At 53.8% G+C, this 17,651-nt stretch overlaps 2 protein-coding genes across 13 annotated transcripts in view; both read right to left on the bottom strand.

Annotated features, from left to right (window-relative positions):
- Positions 1-53: 53 nt before the first annotated feature.
- Positions 54-13,380, bottom strand: MAN2C1 (mannosidase alpha class 2C member 1). 7 transcript variants are annotated; one of them, XM_034939161.3, is made up of 26 exons: positions 12,633-13,367; positions 12,213-12,338; positions 11,683-11,806; positions 10,692-10,762; positions 8,795-8,972; positions 8,306-8,495; positions 6,934-7,040; positions 6,635-6,745; positions 6,148-6,318; positions 5,897-6,013; positions 5,579-5,674; positions 5,339-5,484; positions 4,858-4,981; positions 4,383-4,504; positions 4,196-4,281; positions 3,913-4,068; positions 3,621-3,718; positions 3,352-3,446; positions 2,997-3,101; positions 2,734-2,890; positions 2,473-2,616; positions 1,059-1,168; positions 872-951; positions 568-716; positions 377-486; positions 54-299 (listed from the first exon to the last, which is right to left on the bottom strand). In XM_034939161.3, the coding sequence occupies exons 1-26, from the start codon at positions 12,731-12,733 to the stop codon at positions 173-175; spliced, it is 3,201 nt and encodes a 1,066-aa protein (XP_034795052.1). In that variant the 5' UTR covers positions 12,734-13,367; the 3' UTR covers positions 54-172. The 7 variants fall into 7 exon arrangements, with proteins under 7 accessions (XP_034795052.1, XP_003819005.2, XP_054954451.1 ...); XM_003818957.7 differs by having other exon boundaries at positions 3,352-3,484; positions 3,621-3,731; positions 6,148-6,240; positions 12,633-13,365; XM_055098476.2 differs by having other exon boundaries at positions 6,148-6,240; positions 12,213-12,299; positions 12,633-13,363.
- Positions 13,381-13,529: 149 nt separating this feature from the next.
- SIN3A (SIN3 transcription regulator family member A) overlaps positions 13,530-17,651 on the bottom strand; it is an 86,067-nt gene continuing 81,945 nt past the window's right edge. For all 6 annotated transcript variants that reach the window (XM_055098473.2, XM_063596794.1, XM_034939160.3 and 3 more), the window contains one exon: positions 13,530-16,363. In XM_055098473.2, the coding sequence (XP_054954448.1) occupies positions 16,133-16,363 (231 nt within the window). In that variant the 3' untranslated portion in view covers positions 13,530-16,132. The remainder of the gene's footprint in view (positions 16,364-17,651) is intronic.

Raw genomic sequence — 17,651 nt, forward strand, 5'->3', positions numbered from 1 at the left:
CCCACCCCCACCCCAAGCGTGAGGATGGGCCCTAAGGGGACCGAGCAGCAGGGTTCCTGATCCAAGGATTTATTCCACAAGAAGAGACTGATCCCTGCTTTAGGCTGGGGAAGCAGAAATTAGGAGTCCCCAGAGCCTTCTACAAAACAAACAAAACCCCAGCCCCAAGGACTCAGTGTGGTGGAGGCTGAAGCACGAGCAACAGGGACAGCACTTGGAAGGGAGAAAAGGTGAGCTTCAGGCGGTTGTCCCGAAGGGTCAAGTGGCCAGCAGGGTCTGGTCGCTCCAAGAGATCGCAGCTGGAGAACAGGAGGGGCCATGAAGGCTCTGCGAGGGCGAGACTCGACCCCCGCCCCAATCCCTCACCGCCACTCACAGGATGGCCTCCTGAACCGGCAGCGACAAGTGCAGCCAGCAGTCCACGTGGCTGCCGTGGGCCTCATACAGCCTCAGGACCAGCGAGCGGCGCTGGGGGCTGCTCTCCGCCTGCAGAGGAACACGTCTGGTGGGAGGGGCCGAGGGCGGGCCCAGTTCGGAACCCCGCCCCCAGCACGTCCCACCCCTTGCCTGCTTGACGGTCTCCAATACGACCGCGGGTGAAGACACGGAAAACGCACTCCAGGAGGTGGCGGGCGCTGGGCTGGGGGCTGGCAGAGCCAGCAGGGGGAAGTTTAGGCTGTAGGCAGCTTGGATAACGCCAGCATCCTGGAAAGAGCCTGGGGTACGACCAGGAAACAATGCTGGTGGAGAATGGGGGCTACCCTCCCCTGTCCCTAAAGGGGCAGGAAGCCAGGTTGCTGGGGTTTGGGCTCAGAGAAGGGCAGAGAGGTGTCTAGGGCTGCAGGAAGGCCCCACCATCCCCAGCACTCACCCTTGTGCGGCATCAGCGCGTAGGTGAACTCGTGGCGCCCCGTGTCAGCAGTAGCGTCCGGGGCTTTAGGCGCCCGCAAGCTGGGGTGAGGAGGGCGCGTAGGGGCCACGCTGAAGCTGTTGGAGTTGTGGTCGGGAAGACCCATTTCTCCATGCCAGCTCCCAGGCCTGGTGGGTACCCCACTTACAGCGAGAGGCTGAGGATGCTGCCTCGCACTGACGCGCCATACTTGCAGTCGTTGAGCAGGGCCAGCCCAAAGCCGTGTTCCGACAGATCCATCCAGCGATGGGCCCACACCTGGAGGGCAGATCCAAGACCCACTTGGTGGCCCTGTGCCCCTCTTTGTGCTCCCAGACTCCAGAGCTCCTGTCACTAGGCCGAGCACAAGCTCTAGAACCACACAACGAACTCCAGCTCCCACTGTACGGGGCCCTGGGCATGCCACCCAACCTGCCTAAGCCTCAGTTTCCTTATCTGTGAAATGGGAATAAATAATAGTACTCACCCCATCGAATGATCATAAGTATCAAATTAAATGTAAAACTTTGTTTTTTTCACACAGGATCTCAGTCTGTCACCCAGGCTGGAGTGCAGTGGCTTGATCTCGGCTCACTGCAACCTCCGCCCTCCCGGATTCAAGTGATTCTCCTGCCTCAGCCTCCCAAGTAGCTGGGATAACAGGACATGTGCCACCACGCCCGGCTTTTTTTTTTTTTTGAGATGGAGTCTCACTCTGTCGCCAGGCTGGAGTGCAGTGGCACAATCTCAGCTCACTGCAACCTCCGCCTAAAGGGTTCAAGCGATTCTCCTGCCTCAGCCTCCCAAGTAGCTGGGATAACAGGACATGTGCCACCACGCCTGGCTAATTTTTCTGTATTTTTAGTAGAGATGGGGGTTCACCATGTTGTCTATGATGGTCTCGATCTCTTGACCTCGTGATCCGCCCACCTCGGCCTTCCAAAGTGCTGGGATTATAGGCCTGAGCCACTGCGCCTGGCCAATTTTTGGTTTTTTTTTTTTTTTTTTTTTTTTTTTTTTGAGACAGAGTCTCGCTCTGTCGCCCAGGCTGGAGTGCAGTGGCACGATCTTGGCTCACTGCAAGCTCTGCCTCCCAGATTCACGCCATTCTCCTGCCTCAGCCTCCCAAGTAGCTGGGACTACAGGCGCCCACCACCACGCCCGGCTAAATTTTTGTATTTTTAGTAGAGACAGGGTTTCATCGTGTTAGCCAGGATGGTCTCGATCTCTTGACCTCGTGATCCACCCACCTCAGCCTCCCAAACTGCTGGGATTACAGGCGTGAGTCACCACACCCGGCCCAATTTTTGTATTTTTAGTAGAGATGGCGTTTCACCATGTTGGCCAGGCTGGTCTTGAACTCCTGACCTCAGGTGATCCACCCACCTCGGCCTCCCAAAGTGCTGGGATTACAGGCGTGAGCCACTGTGCCTTGCCAATGTAAAGCCTTTAGTGCAATGCCTGGCACACATGTTAGGAAGCAGCAAATGTTGATTATCCTCTTCCTCCCCAGCCTGTTCCACACAAGCAGTCTCCCCAGCCCGGGAGGAGTCCAAGGCCACTCCCACCCTGCCATGTCAGACCTCAAATCGAGCCCAGTCCCAAGAGGTATTGTAGTGGGTAGGTCGCTGCAGGTGCCCAAACTGGATCTCATAGGTGGCCTGGGAACTCCGCACGCGAGCAGGGAACTCCACCTTCAGGAACTTGTGGGCCTCATGCCAGTGTACCTGGGAGCGGGAAGGAGGGTGGGAGTCAGGGAAGGAAGAGACACACCAAGGCCTGGGGCTGGCCCCTCCTTACCAAGCACACTTGGGGAAAACAGCCACCCCCTACCCCCCGACTACCTCGGTGTGGAAGCGGACATAGGGGCAGCCAACGTCCAGCACGACCTCCTGGCTAAGCCGACTGTTGGGGCTGATCTGTAGCAAGAACCAGGCGCTGCCCCGCAGGCCGCCCTCGGTGCCCACTGCCAGGGTCCCTGCCTGGCCCAGCACAGGCTTCCTATGGGACAGGGGTGGACATACTGATCCAGAGCAGCCTGTGTTCCCACCACCTCCACCATCCCCACATGCTGCCCAGCCTATACCACATGCTGCCCAGCCTATACCGTGTCTCCAGGTGGTAGTCCATGACGTCCCATGCATCCCAGTACAAGGGGACATCATCAAATAGCACAAACTGGTTCCCCACGGCGCCCTCAGCAATGGCCTCCCTGGAAGGACATGGGATTGGTGCTGTACAACCAACTGACCTCGCTGTCTCCAGCTGCTCTTGGTGGGGTAGGGTGGAGTGAGTAGACCCAGTGGACAGGGGACTACTGCCCAGCCTGCCCTGCTCCATGTGTGGGTTCCAGCCCAGAGCCACTGGTGGGCTGCTGTGGGCAGTGTTGTGGCCAGGGGAGAGAGGAAATGGCCTGGGGTCTACTTGCCAGGCTCTGGGAAAGGGCAATGAGGATTTGGCACCTGCCAGAGGCCACCAGGACCAAGGACGTCAGGCGACCAGTTGGGTCCAGCTTCACTCGGATGATGCCATTGTCCAGAGTCACGGAGCCATCAGTCTTTGTGGGAGGAGGCCTTGAGGCTGAGTCTGTAGGGGCTTCCCACACCAAAAGTCTTCCCACCCCAACCCCAGCCCCGCCTCACCACTTGCTCCAGGCAGGGGAGCTCAGGACCCTCAGTTGTAAGAAAGTATCCCAGCACAGCTCCTGCCCCCCAGGGCATGCAGGACTCACCTCTTGCACTACGAACACAGGCTGCTGGGGCAGCAGGGGCTGCAGTGAGGTGGGGGGAGGAACAGGAGCATAGCCCATGCTGGGCACTGTCACCAGGGCTGGGGGTGAGGCCTGGGCATCAGTGCAGCCTTCCTGACCTTTCAGGAAGCTTGCGCAGGTGGGGATGGGCTGGTGGAAGTTGTGCTACTACTCTCCAGTCAGGGGCACCCAGATCCATCGGGGTATCCCAGGCCTGATCTGTCTGGCCTCCATCCTTCCTGCTGCAGTAGCAACCCTTCCCCTCAGCTCATACCTAGGCTGTGGGCCCCGCCCGGTTTGGGCAGGGCCATCACTTCGGTCCGCTTCCAGGGCAGTGTGTTGACGATGAGGAGGCCCTCAGGACCTGGCTCCCCAGCACACAGGGCTGCGGCTGCGGCGCTGAGCAGTGTATTGCCATGGGAACGGATGTCTGAGGAAAGACTGGCTGGTCATAGGTGGGCAACAGGTCTGGAATGAGCCCATGGGTATCCCACGGGGGACACTCTGGGCTCAGCCCTGGGGTTGGAGAGAGCAGGCAGGACTATTGTGAGCCTAACCTTCATAATGGCACATGGCTTCCTCTGCCACCATCTGGATGCAGCTTCCAGTCACCACATCATGGAACTGGTTCAGAAGAAGGAGCCTGCAGGGGCCAAGGGCAGGGATGGGAAGGCTGGGAGGGGCAGGCACAGAGGTAACTGCAGTGAGCAGTCAGGTGGATGGCAGGGGCAGAACTGGGCTGACCTCCAGAGGTGCTGCAGCTGGGCTGCTGGGTATAGGAACTGGGCACTGCGGGCCAGGGCCAGGCTACTGAGCAGCTCCACGTCGTGCAGGATCCGCTCACATTCCCGGTTCCCCTTCTTGATCTGAGCCCAGGATGGGAAGATTAGTCTGGAGCCTCCTTAGCTGTCCCAGGACACCTTCCAAAGCCCTCCCTTGCTCAGAATCCCTGAGGACTCACCAAGGGCCTCGTGGAGAAGGCCTCTGGCGGGTGACCTGCCTTAAATGCCTTCCCTCTTCTCCCCGCAGCCCAAACCCCTCTTTCTTCAGGGGTTTCTGCCTCCTTCAAGCTTTCTTGACCAACCCAGGTCTTGAACTTCTCTCCTCCAAACTTCTCTTCCCCTAGATCTGGCCTGGGCTCTGTCCCCTGCTGCCTTCTCTGACCCTCTGCGGATCAAGGGCACACCCTCCCTGCACAGCCCTGCAACCTCCCCCTGACCTGGGCATGGGTGGTGTATGTGCCATTGTGCAGCTCCAAGAAGAGCTCCCCAACCCACGTGCACAGCTGCTCTGAGTCACTCTCCAGTGCTGAGAAGAGCTGTCTTGGAGAAGATAGCTGCACCCTGAGGAGACCACAAGCCTAGGTCTCCCAGCCTTGGAGACCACATGGCTCACCCTTCTTCCACACCAAAGCAAAGGATCCAGCTCCTACAGAGAGAAGCCACTCCAGAAAGCTCCCCGTTCACAGATGGCCAGCCCTGGACGCCCTAGGAGAGCCTCTCTCTCTGATGGGCTGGAGCCCTTACCAGCTTCAGCTTCTCCCCCACCCACCCCCAGGGTGGAAGTTTGGAGGAACCCGTGGTCTAGGATTGGGACAGGACAAGGTCCAGAGGAGGGGTTGGGCCCAATGTCTGAGGGAAGGCAGGGCTCATGGCAAGGGCCCAGGGTGGGGCTAAAGGAGAGCCAAGGCCCGGCCTGACCTGGGCAGCCCATCCGTATTGCTCAGGCGCTTCAGGCGGTCCAGCATGGTCTGGGTGGGGCCACCACCCCCATCCCCAAAGCCAAAGAGGAAGGCACTGTGGTTGGCCCGCCCCTTGTCCCGGTTGTTGGCCACGGTCTTCAGCACCTAGACAGGTGAGGGCAGGCCAGCATGGATCAGCCTGGGACAAGCCAGCCCTCTCCAGCCTGCCCCTACTCCACCACCCTAGGTGACCCCTCACCTCCTCCACGCTGCCCTGCATCCCATAGGAGTCGCCAGGTGGGAAGTGGACCAGTACACGGGAGCCATCCAGGCCCTCCCAGAAAAATGTATGGTGCTACCAGCAGGGAAACAGAAGCAGGGCAGAGAGGCCAGAGTCAGGGCTGAGGCAGAGCCAGGCCTTCCAGACTTGGTCCTGCCCCTGCCTGCTATGTGACCCTGGCAGAGGCAGAGTGAGGGTTTGGTGGTCTGTCTAGGACCCCACAATAAGGGGGAGAGGCAAATGGGCCAGGCGGGACTGAGGCCCACTCTGACCCTGACCCCCCGGGGGCCTGCTTACTGGGAAGGAGTTCACCAAATTCCAGCTCAATTTCTGGGTGAGAAAGCGCCTGATGCCACAGCCGTGCATGATCTGGGGGAGCTGTGCTGAGTAGCCAAAGGTGTCCGGCAGCCAGAACTGCGGAGAAAGAGGATCCTGGAGTGCAGGAACCAGAGCTCCAGGCGGACTCGCCCCAGCCTCAGCCCCTCAGCACTCCAAGTCGAGCGCCAGCCCCACTCGCCCACAGCCTGGTGTAGCAGCTCTCAGCCTACCTCGGAGCACATCTTCCCAAACTCCTGCAGAAAGAAGTTCTGGCCCTGCAAAAACTGCCTCACCATGGCCTCTCCACTGGGCAGGTTCCCATCCTGGCAGTGAAGGAAGTGGGAGGCAGCCCCGGTCAGCGCTGGATGGGGAGCAGGCAGGCGCTCAGGCCAACCCAATCCCTGCAGGAGAAGCCAGGGCTGCTCAAACATGGGAGTTACAGCCAGAACTCAGGAAGGGCCCCTGTCCTTCAGGCCTGACTGTCCATCTGCCTGAGGGGATGCCCAGGACTAGGCCATGCAACTTGTCATAGCGCTGGAGGCTCTCGCCCCCTTGAAGTCCCAGGCCTTGAGATCCCAGGGACTAATGAGCCAGCCCTGCCACACAGCGGGGATGAGTGGCCCGTGGAAACTCACCAGCAAAGCCGGGAGGGCGGGGCTACCTGAGGGAAGGCTGTTGTCATACAGTTCAAGGCTGAGGAGTGCCCAGTGCACTTACCATCTCCACCCAGGTGCCCCCCACAGGCACAAACTGCCCACGGCACGCAAACTCCTGAATGCGGGAGTACAGGCCAGGGTAGCGGCTCTTCACCCATTCCAGCTGCTGCGCCTGTGGGCAGGTTGAAGGGAGCTGGGACCAGAGTGACAAGGGCCCCACCCAGGACTGAGCATATGGGACTCAGTGTGTGGCTGAGGGTGAGGAGCAGCCCTGACCCCAGGCCCGGGAAGCCTTCAGGGCCTGTGGAGCTCCAGGGAGGGCCACGTGCTTCCCTCCTCCCTCACAGCTGTCCCTCTGACCTGGGAGCAGGCAAAGATGAACTCAGGGTTCCGCTCCATGAGCTGCAGGGCGGTCACCCAGCTCCGGGCACATTTCCTCACAGTCTCTTTGAAGGGCCAAAGCCAGGCTATACGGGGAGTGAGGTGGAGGACAGAGGGAGCAGCAAGGCTGACCAGGCCTGGGCTGGGACTCCAGAGGGTCACCTAGCCCCCCTCCCATCCCAGGCCCTTCACCCTGGAAAGCCCTGTGGTGTCCCTCCTAAGTGGTCACTTCACTTCACTCCAGCGAGGTGGGAGGAGGGGCTGGGGAAAGGAGGCGGCAGTGCTATGAGGCCAATTATACAGGTCAGGAAATGGAGGCTCCAGGCCCCAGAATAGCCTCAGTCCTCTTGGGGAATTAGACATCCCCTAGAGGATCCTACGAGAAGTAGCAGGGACTACCCTGCCCCTGCACACACTTGATGTATACCTGGGAACAGAGGCATGGCTCCCAGGATGGAGCCAGCTGTCCTACCAGAGGTGCTACAGCCTCTCCTGACTCCCAGGCTGCAGTTCCTCCCTTACCAGCCCAGAACCTCTCACACCTTACCCTACATCTTGGCACAGCAGAGAAAGCCCTTGTTCTGTGATCCCAAAACTTCAGCTGCATCAGAATCAATACCTTCAGGAACTTGTTAAAAATGTGGATTTCCCGTAAAACTCAGACACTGCAAACTTGTCCAGGAAGACTCTCTGGAATCCCCCAACCCAGCTGGAGTAAGTACCTCTCCTGTGCTCTCCAGTGCCTCAGACTCCCCACCATTGTGACACCAACTCTGCCTGCTGAATCTGTCTCTGTAATCCTACCCTCAATATCTAGCATGGGCCCCATGAGGCATCAGATTTTGTTGAAAGAATAAATGAGGCTGGGCACGGTGGGTCATGCCTGTAATCCCAGCACTTTGGGAGGCCAAGGCAGGCGGATCACCTGAGGTCAGGAGTTTGAGACCAGCCTGGCCAACGTGGTGAAACCCCGTCTCTACTAAAAATACAAAAATTAACCAGGCATTGTGGTGGGTGCCTGTAATCCCAGCTACTCAGGAGGCTGAGGCAGGAGAATCGCCTGAACCCGGGAGGCAGAGGTTGCAGTGAGCCGAGATCACGCCATTGCACTCCACCCTGGGTGACAAGAGTGAGACTCCGTCTCAAAAAAAATAAATAAATAAATAAAATAAGTGAATCCAAAGCAAGCAGAGCCCACAGTCCAGCCCCCCGGCCCCATTTTACAGATGGGGAAAATGCAGGTCCAAGAGGAGCAAGAACTTGCTGAGCATCACACAGTGCTTCTAGGGCACATCCAGGTCTTCAAGGGCACTCCTGCTTCCCCAGCCAGCCCAACCAGCTGCTGTCCTACCTGTATCAATGTGGCAGTGCCCTGTGGCATGAATGGTGTGTTGACTTTCACCCCCATGTTGGCCAAAGAACCTGGAGGCCAGGGCCTGGGCCACTGGGAAGGTCTCAGGCTGGGCAGGGTCACACACGTTCACCATCTCATTGGCTGTGTACAGGGCCTGGAAGCTGCGCTGGTTGTCCTTCCCGAGGCCCTGCAGCAGGGTTCTGCCCCTTAATCCCCTTTTCAAGCACAGCTTCCAGACCTAGGCTCCACTGATCTCAGGGCTCTCAGCAGAGCTCCCCTGACCCCCAACCCTTTTTCCCTGCTGGTCCCCCTGCTCAGCACCGTCTCCCTCCTCCCCTTCACATAGGAAAATTCTCTCAACCCTCAAGCAGGTGGAAACCCTCGTCCTACTCTGGATTCCCAGAGTCCCATTTATCTGGCCCAAAGAAAAACCTTCTTGGAGCAGGGCTCTAGAGGGTAGCAGGGGGTACAGGGGGTGTCAAGTACCTTGGCTATGCCCAGCAGCAGCTCCAGATCCACCAGGAGCATGTGGACATCCCGGTGGAACACGGCTAGCTCAGCCCGGCTCAGCTGGAACATCTTCTCAGGGTCAGGGGCTGCAATCATGCTTCCCTTCCCGGCCCCCAGGAGCCCATTGCAGGCTACTTCCACATAGAGAGTGAGGCTACAAAGATGGGGAGACAGCCTCAGGCTAAGGGACTGGCACAGCACTCCGGGGACTTGGGGAGGGGGCACCCAGGAGGCATCCAGCTGAGCCCAACCTGTCTGCTTCCAGGATCCACTACCCAGAGGATCCCACAGTGTGACAAGAGTGCATGTGGGTGGGTTGTGGTACAAACACCAGATGGATCCCATGTCTTGCTGTCAGAGAGAACAAGTAGCAAAGTTTGGAACCACGTAAAGTACGCTGCTGTTTAGTCTTATATTTCCATTCATTGGAGAACAGGCTGGGCTGTGGTGATGCCATACTTAGGCTTCAGAGAGCAAACACGACTTCCTTAGGGAGGCCTTCCTGACTCCACTTCGCTGCTAAGTCTAGAGCAAATTCCTCAGTGGAGTACCCAGGATTTCCTTCCAGAGCCCTCAGTTTTGTAATTATATGAGTGAATCTGTCTCCCTTTGTTGGCAAGGACTATTTTATTCACCACCATACTCCCAGTGTCTGAAAGCATCTGAAACAGTGTTCAATCTATATAAAATACATTCATAATGTCTAAGAAGTGTTTTTAATGGTGTCATAAAATGTCCATGTTATAACATGGAATGTAAGAAGTCAGGATACAATCTTAACTAGTAAAAACTATACCGGGATGAGCTGGGCACGGTGGCTCATTCCTGTAATCCCAGCACTTTGGGAGACTCAGGCAAGTGGATAGCCTGAGGTCAGCAGTTTGAGACCAGCCTGGCCAACAGAGTCAAACCCCGTCTCTACTAAAAATACAAAAAATTAGCTGGGCATGGTGGTGGGCACCTGTAATCTCAGCTAGTAGGGAGGCCGAGGCAGGAGAATTGCTTGAACCTGGGAGGCGGCGGTCGCAGTGAGCCGAGATCGTGCCATTGCACTCCAGCCTGGGTAACAAAAGCGAAACTCCGTCTCAAAAAAAACCAAAAAAATCCCCCTGAAAAAACAAAAAAAAACTATGCCGGAAAGATACACCAAGAACATGAATACTGGGCCAGGTGCGGTGGCTCACGCCTGTAATTCCAGCATTTTGGGAAGCTGAGACGGGTGGATAACCTGAGGTCAAGAATTTGAGAGTAGCCTGGCCAACACGGTGAAACCCTTTCTCTACTAAAAATAAAAAAAAAAATAGCTGGACGTGGTGGCACACACCTGTAATCCCTGCTACTCGGGAAGCTGAGGCATGAGAATCGCTTGAACCTGAGAGGCAGAAGGTGCAGTGAGCTGCGATCGTGCTACTGTACTCCAGCCTCAGCGACAGAGGGAGACTTCATCTCAAAAAAAAGAACATGAATGCTGAGATGTTAGTAATGTTCATCTCTATTCTAGGGAGTGGAATAACGGTAGTTATTTACTTCTTTGTGCTTTCCTGTATTTACCACAGGCAAACATTGCTATTATTTTTGAGACAAGGTCTCACTCTGTTGCCCAGGCTGTAGTGCAGCGGTGTGATCATGGCTCATCCTCCTGGGCTCAGGTGATCCTCCCACTCAGCCTCCCAGGGTAGTGTGGGTCACTGCACCCAGCCCATTATTTTTATGGTTAGGAAAAAATCATGCTTTTAAAAGCAAACAATGAGATGTGAGGATGATTGTGCTAGAGCAGAGGCGGGCTTATGAGATCACTCTGGGCCTCAGCTCCTCCTTGCTCACTGGTACTCCCTCCCTGACAGCACTGGTCAACCAGGGCACAGGGACTCACCTTCGGGGGTCTCTTTCCCCCAGCCTGTCAGTCAGGACATAGCTGGTCTTCTCACCCTCTTTGGTTAAACCCTAGTAGGGAGGGGAGTGAGACAGACAAGGCTTGAGGCTTTTGGACAGTTCAGGTAAAGTGTAAGCCATGGGGAGTCAGGCCCCTCCATCTGGTTCCCAGCTCTGGGTCCTCTCTCCCAAGCAGGGCCAAGATTGGCAAATCAGGGACCCTTGGCAGTAGATGTCCCAACTCCCATGGCAGCCAGCACCATGACCGTCAAATAGCCCCTGTTTACCAGTGGCCAACCCATGGTCTTATGGGAAGGGCCCTGGGAAGGGGTTAGGCAGCCTGAGTGTGGATTCTGGTGGCCTCTGCACCCCTAAATAAATACCTGAAAAGAAACTCTGTGAAGTCAGGGGCAGGTTTGCCTCATTCCCTGCTACACCCTAGTGCTTAAGGGTATGGCCCAGAATGGACACCAGGAGATATTTGCTGAGCCAGTGAAGGGAGGAAGGGATGGTCTCTGCCTTCTTGTAGCCAGGAAGAACAGTCTTAACCCCAGATTGAGAGTCAGTCCAATTTGAAATAGAAGCTGTGTGAACCGAGTGAGTCAACTAACCTCTACACATCTGTTTCTTAATTTGTAAATGAGTATAAAGACCTACTAGATAGGAGTATAAGGACTAAACCTGATAAGGGTGGAGCATGAATAAGACACTTAACAGTGGTTATAGCTGGGGAATGGGATGGGTGATAAGGAGAGATCCATTACTTTAGAACTGTTTGAAATGTTTTCCTATAAGTTTGTATTATACACAATAAAAACTAAGGACCAATTGCACAGATGCCCAAGTGGCAACTTCCCTAGTCCTGAAATCCTGATACCACCCTGTGGGCAGAGCAACTCAGCTGTGGCTTCTCCAGAGTCCACAGAAGAAGGGCTGTAGTCATTTCAGGGCTGAAATGTGGCCATACCTGGCCCTAGGACAGGGTTCCTCACCTGGACAGGTTCTCCATCACGCCACACCAGACCTTCTCCATCACTTTCCCAGCAAAGGTGAACTTCCTGGCCCACCCATGCCTCTGGGATGGTCAGCTCCACCCGGAACCAGCAGGTCCACCATCTGCAAGAGAGCTGTTGTGATAGGCCTAGAGGTAGAAGTCCTATCCTGATATCCTTCCTTGGATAAAGTGTCGGCAGGGGCTTGAAACTCTCCAAGCATCTGCAGTGTCACAAGGTACTCAGCTTTGAGTCACAAGAAAGGAGCAACAAGGTGAGAAGCAAGATGAGGGAAACAGGCAGAGGCGTCAAAGGTTCGTGATCCCTAGGGTGCCCTTCCTAAGAGATGTCCAGAGGCGGCCACGTGGGAATGAAAACCATCCCCTGAAGACCCAGGGACCAGAGAGCTGTTCCCAGCAGAGGGTGCTGCTCTGTCTACGGCAGAGGGCAGACAACGAAGGTGTGGCTGGGAGCTGGGTTGGGACTTCCCCTAGGCCCGTGGCCCCGCCCACCCGCTGGGCGTTACCTACGTGGGTCCGAAGCTGTCGCCGACCTGCGCGGGGCGGAAGTCCCGCTGGACTGCCTCCTGGTAGGGAAGTCTCTCCGGCGTCAGGAAGCTGGAGAGCACAGCCACAGGGCAGCTGGCCCCAAAAAGCCTGCGTGGGACGGGCCGGTGGGCACATGCTGGAGGCCGCCCCGTTTCCGCCTGGGGACCAGCTGGCCGGTGGGGCCGCACTTTCCCTGGATCCTCCGCCAAGAGGGCTGCCTGGCCGCTCCGCGGCACAGTCCATTCCCTAACCCCTCCTCCCCGACCCCTGCCCTGCCCTGCCCTGCCCGCGGCGGGCACTTTGTCCCGCGGCCCGGGTGGCTGCAGCTTAGGTTTCTCCCCGGAAGGAAAGCTTGAGGCGCACGGTTGCGGTCGGCCGGCTGCGGGAGACCAGGGGCCACACCTGCCGCGGAGGTTACAGTCGGTAAAGTAGAGCGGCGACACGAACTTCTCCACCCGCTCCAGCGTGGTGCGCCAGTGCTTCAAGGCCGGCGCAGCCGCCATCGCCGGGCTCTAGCTCCTCTTTCCGGAAGGCCCCTGGCGCTACCGTTCCGCTCCACGGCAGGAAACCAAAGGTTCCGGCGTCCAGAGGGCGCCTCCCAGTCCCGGGCAGCTTTTCTTGGAACACGGGCGGCTCTCGGAAGCCCAGCTGCTGTCTGAACTTTGAGCCGAGTTGGAAGCTAGAAACTGTTTTTGAGGCTCTCCTATGTTGTCCGAAATAGTGGGCCGCAGGGAAAATCTCAAAATAAAATGGGAAATTTGACGATTAGAACTCTCGAAAGTCTCGAGACAGAGACTTAGGCCATTCGGCAAGACAGGCGGGAGCCTCAGCTGCTGCAGACCCAGCCTCAGAAGCAGCAACCGGGAGACCTCTGGCTCTAGCTGTCGGTGAACACGGAAAGTGGTGTTTGCTTAACGTGGAGCCAGACTACCCGGAATAGGTGTTTTCATACCGGACGGAGATCAGGGTGTTAGTGAGCAGGGAGGTAGAGCTTTACGCCCAAGTTACTACGACTTACTCGATTACACGCTTTACTGAATATATATTGCTAACTCTTGCACATCACCAGAAACTCTGGAGTTTGAGGTGGCAGAACAGTCATGGCATTGACGATCCCAATGGAAAAATGTATTTCACCATACAGGACTGTAGAGTCCCGGGAAGCCATAATACCAGAAACAGACCTCCAGTTTCATTCTCATCCCTAGTACTCCACTGACAGCTTTATTTTTTTCTCCTGGGGTTGCCAAGAGTCTTTGTCTATAAAATCATTAGGAACAAAAAAAAAAATACACAAGATTAGCCCTGATATTTTAATGGAAATACTGACCAAGTTTACAACATTTCAAATGCAGATCACACGGAAAGGTGACTAAGTACAGAATAACAAATGTGATTTAAAATAAAGATAACCTGCTGCTGCATATAATACAGGTTGGGTTTAGAGCTTGGAGCTCAGATGTCAGACAGCAGGAGGAATAAAAATGCTACTTGTGAAAACCCAGGCTGTAGGTAAAACTTACTCTTTTGTTGGTTGCACTGGTGGGTTGGGACTTTCTCCTGAACTGGCCTTGAAATCCTATCCGGACCTGCAGGCAAGTGCTCTGGACAAAACACTGCAGGGGCAGCAACAGCTGGGGCTGACCCTGATCACACCCCACCAATTTCCCCTATGGTTCCAGGTCAACATGACCTTTCTTGAGGGAACACAGGGATAGGTGAATTATTTGAGAAAACCTCAAGATCTTTCCCCTAAATCAGTACACATGACCACCGCCAAGTCAGACACTGCCCCAGCTTTGCCCTAAAATCTCATCCCACAAAGCTCTTTTTGGCACCCTACACTTTGGCTCAGTCTCTTCTCCCCAGTACAAAAAAAGCCTAAAATCAGGCCAGCTCTGGTGGCTCACACCTGTAATCTCAGCACTTTGCGAGGCCGAGGTGGGAGGACAGCTTGAGGCCAGGAGTTTGAGACCAACCTGGGCAGCATAGCAAGACCCTGTCTCTACAAAAAGTTAAAAAATTAGCTGGGCGTGGTGGCATGCAGCTACTCAGGAGGCCGAGGTGGGAGGACTGCTTGAGCCTGGGAGGTCAAGCCTGCAGTGAGCTATGATCGTGGCACTGCACTCCAGTGTGGGTCATAAAGCGAGACACTGTCTTTAAACAATAAAAGCCTAAAATCAGAGAGGTCTACCATGTGTTTTGAAAATCCAGGAGCCAAAAAATTTTGTTTTTCTTTTTGGTGGTGGTGGTGATTTTTAACTAAAAAGCAAACATAAAACACACAGAACATTGCTGGTTACAACTAAGACTTGCGTAATGGTTGCTGAAGAAAAATCCACCAGAGTACTGGGAGGGGCTCAGTTGGTCTTTGTTCAGAAAGTCCAGGTTAACCACATAGAAAAATCCTAATCATTCATGTTTAAATGTCTGCTAGTTTAAATTTATGTAATTAAAAAAATAGGTATCCCATTTCAAATTCTCTCCCTCCCAACTCCATTTATAAGGTATACCACATGCCTTATGCACACTTTTTTTCAAACACTGGTTTGGTATTTAAGTTGCTCACCCCCATCCATCACCAATGTGAATAAGAAAAAATATATAGAAATACAAACTACATAGCTTGACAACTTACCCAAATATAAAATATTTTCAGATTATTTGAACAAGGGAAAAAAACATGTACTAAAAGACTTAAGTATTCTAAGATTTTGGAATATTTTGATTTGGGACAAGTAACAAGTATTTAAAGCAAAATCCTGTTTCTACCCTGGATAAGGAACTGAAGTCAAAATCCCTGCTTCACAGTATTTTCTGGTGAGGACAAGGGACGTGGGTTGAGAGTTTATTCCTTAAGTAAGAACCAAGCTTTATTTATTTACAAAAAAAAAAAAAAAAAAAGTTGGGGGCAAAGGGGAAGACAAGTTTTACACAAAAGTACTACAATGGTAACTCCCTTTGGTAAAAAGTGTAATAAATGTCTTGTACATCTGTTCATAGGTACTAAATCTGAAGCCACAGTACTATGGTACACAAGAAGCTAGAGCAGTTATGCTAGCACATCAAAGCATATTTCTTTTAATAAAAAATTGACAGTATGTACATTATGTACAAAAAAACAAGTTAAAATTGTGTGTGTGTGTGCGTGTGTGTGTCAGAGAGTAAAGCTGGTGGATGGCACTAAGGTAGACTAGTAAAGAGGCAGATACAAAACAGTTCCACGGGAGCTAAAAAGGACGACTGATTTGAACTCGTTGAGGTTGAGAACCAGAGGAGAGAAAAGGGTAGGCAGCAAGGGAATCGTCAGGAATAAAATCCACAAGATGATCAATCCCAAAGCCAAACTGCAGGTCCCAGATAAAACCTAATGGGTGATCTTAGATGTGCTCGAGTGACCAGAAAAAAAAAAATCAAATCCAGCTTTTTTTTCCTTTTGTGGGGAGGGGAGAGGAGCAGTGACCATGATAGTTCCAATCCATCTGAGTATTAAGTCCTTCTCCAGTCTGTTTTGTAAATGCATCTCCATCCAGTCAAAGTGTGAACAGCATCCGGTTCCCTCATTGAAAGTTAGGCCACAGGAGACTCCAGTCTTAGCTCTGCTGGTGTGTGCAAGCAAACTGCATGTCTTTGCTTGCATGGACTTCCTTCCCCTCCAGGGCAGGCTATACCCAAAACCCTTTGGGAAAAGTTCCAGCTTCAGCTTTGTATGGTATTCATGTTCCTAACAGGTAGCCCACTTGGTGCCAGGCTGCACCAGCCACACACAGGTCAGGTGGCCATGTCCCAGAGAGGCCCAGTGAGGCTTGAAAGGCATCTTCCTTGTTTCTTCAGTGTGTGAGTGCATAGGCACACACACACACCCCCACACACACCCCAAGTTATCTGCTCTGGCTTTGCAGTTAAGGGGCTTTGAATACTGTGCCGTATTTGACACGATACTTGTTAATGCTCACAAAATGCAGGGTCTCTGTATCACAGGTGGTGGTACAGGGCACCAGGCCCTCCAGCCCCTCACCCATGAGCCACTTGCTGGTCTCTGCTGCCATTTCACGGGGCACATGCTCCTTGGTCCATTTATCTACCCAGGCCTGGAATCTCTGATGTAGACGCTTGCTTACACGCTCATGGGACTGCAAAACAGAAAAAAAAATTTTTTATTAAATGAAGCAGAACCAAAAAAGAGCCCTTCAAATACAAAGCCTAATTTTCTTCTAAAGGAGCAAAGGAAAGATGTGGGCTCAAGTCTTAGATACCACTGTTTTTTTCTTAAAAGAAAAAAAAAAAGGATTCTCTGTTTAAAGAGAAGTTAAAGAGGTAAGAACATAGAACATGTGAGGGCATGAAAATCCATAAAGCCTCCAAAGAAATGCGAACACAGGCTCTGGGCTGAAAAAGCTCACTGTTCTCAATTTTAGCATGCGTTAGTATAACCTAGGGAATGTGTTAAAAAATACACATTTCTGACCAGGTGCAGTGACTCATGCCTGTAATCCTAGTACTCTGGGAGGCTGAGGCAGGCAGTTCGCTTGAGCTCAGGAGTTTGAGACCAGCCTGGGCAACATGGCAAAACCCCATCTCTACAAAAATACAAATAATAACTGGGCGTGGTGGCACACACCTGTAGTCCCAGCTACTTGGTAGGCTGAAGTGGGAGGATCGCTTGAGCCGGGAGGTGGAGGCTGCAGTGAGCCAAGATCGCACCACCGCACCCCAGCCTAGATGACAGAGCCAAACCCTGTCTCCAAAAAAAAAAAAAAAAAAAAAAAAAACCCAAAACCCCCAAAACCCACATTTCCTTGGTTTTACCAATGTGCATTTTAAACCAGCAATCCAGCTGATTCTAATGTATCCTGGGCGGGACCCAGTGAGCCATTGATCACTTCTATCAGCATGGAGATCCACCTCTAAGCCAGACAGTGCAAAGCAAAGGGCTTAAAACCACTCTCCCTCCACTGTGTTACCCCACCCTGGGAAGCAGAGTCCAGGCTTGGCAGATGTTCTGCAGGGGGTTCTGTTCCCACCAACACATCCAATAAAAATTTATTGGTGTCCACATGCAAGGATACTAGAAGAGATACAAAGACAAAACTGGTGTTGCCCAGTGTCCCAAATAATGTGAATCAGAGACAGGCAGACACACAACACATAGCAAAAAAAATGAGCCAGGTGTGGTGGTGCACGCCCGTAATCCCAGCTACTCGAGAGGCTGAGGCAAGAGAATCTCTTGAACCTGGGAAGTGGAGGATGCAGTGAGCTGAAATCATGCCACTGCGCTTCCCTCAGTGCCATGAGAGAAGTAGAGCAGACTCTTGAACAACACAGCTTTGAACAGCACAGGGCCACTGATAGGCAAGTTTTCTTCCACCTCTGCCAACCCTGAGACAGCAAAAACAACCCCTCCCTTCCTCCTCCCTCTTC

The sequence above is a fragment of the Pan paniscus genome, chromosome 16 (assembly GCF_029289425.2).
Source record: "Pan paniscus chromosome 16, NHGRI_mPanPan1-v2.0_pri, whole genome shotgun sequence".
NCBI classification, from domain to species: Eukaryota; Metazoa; Chordata; class Mammalia; order Primates; family Hominidae; genus Pan; species Pan paniscus.

Excerpts from the sequence above, each read along its gene's own strand:
- MAN2C1 (XM_063596795.1), bottom strand. The coding sequence starts at position 12,733 with ATGGCGGCTGCGCCGGCCTTGAAGCACTGGCGCACCACGCTGGAGCGG. Across the intron at positions 4,282-4,382 it reads CAGCTGCAGCACCTCTGGAG|GCTCCTTCTTCTGAACCAGT; the intron begins GTCAGCCCAGTT and ends TGGCCCCTGCAG. Across the intron at positions 2,617-2,733 it reads ATGTCCGCTTCCACACCGAG|GTACACTGGCATGAGGCCCA; the intron begins GTAGTCGGGGGG and ends TCCCGCTCCCAG.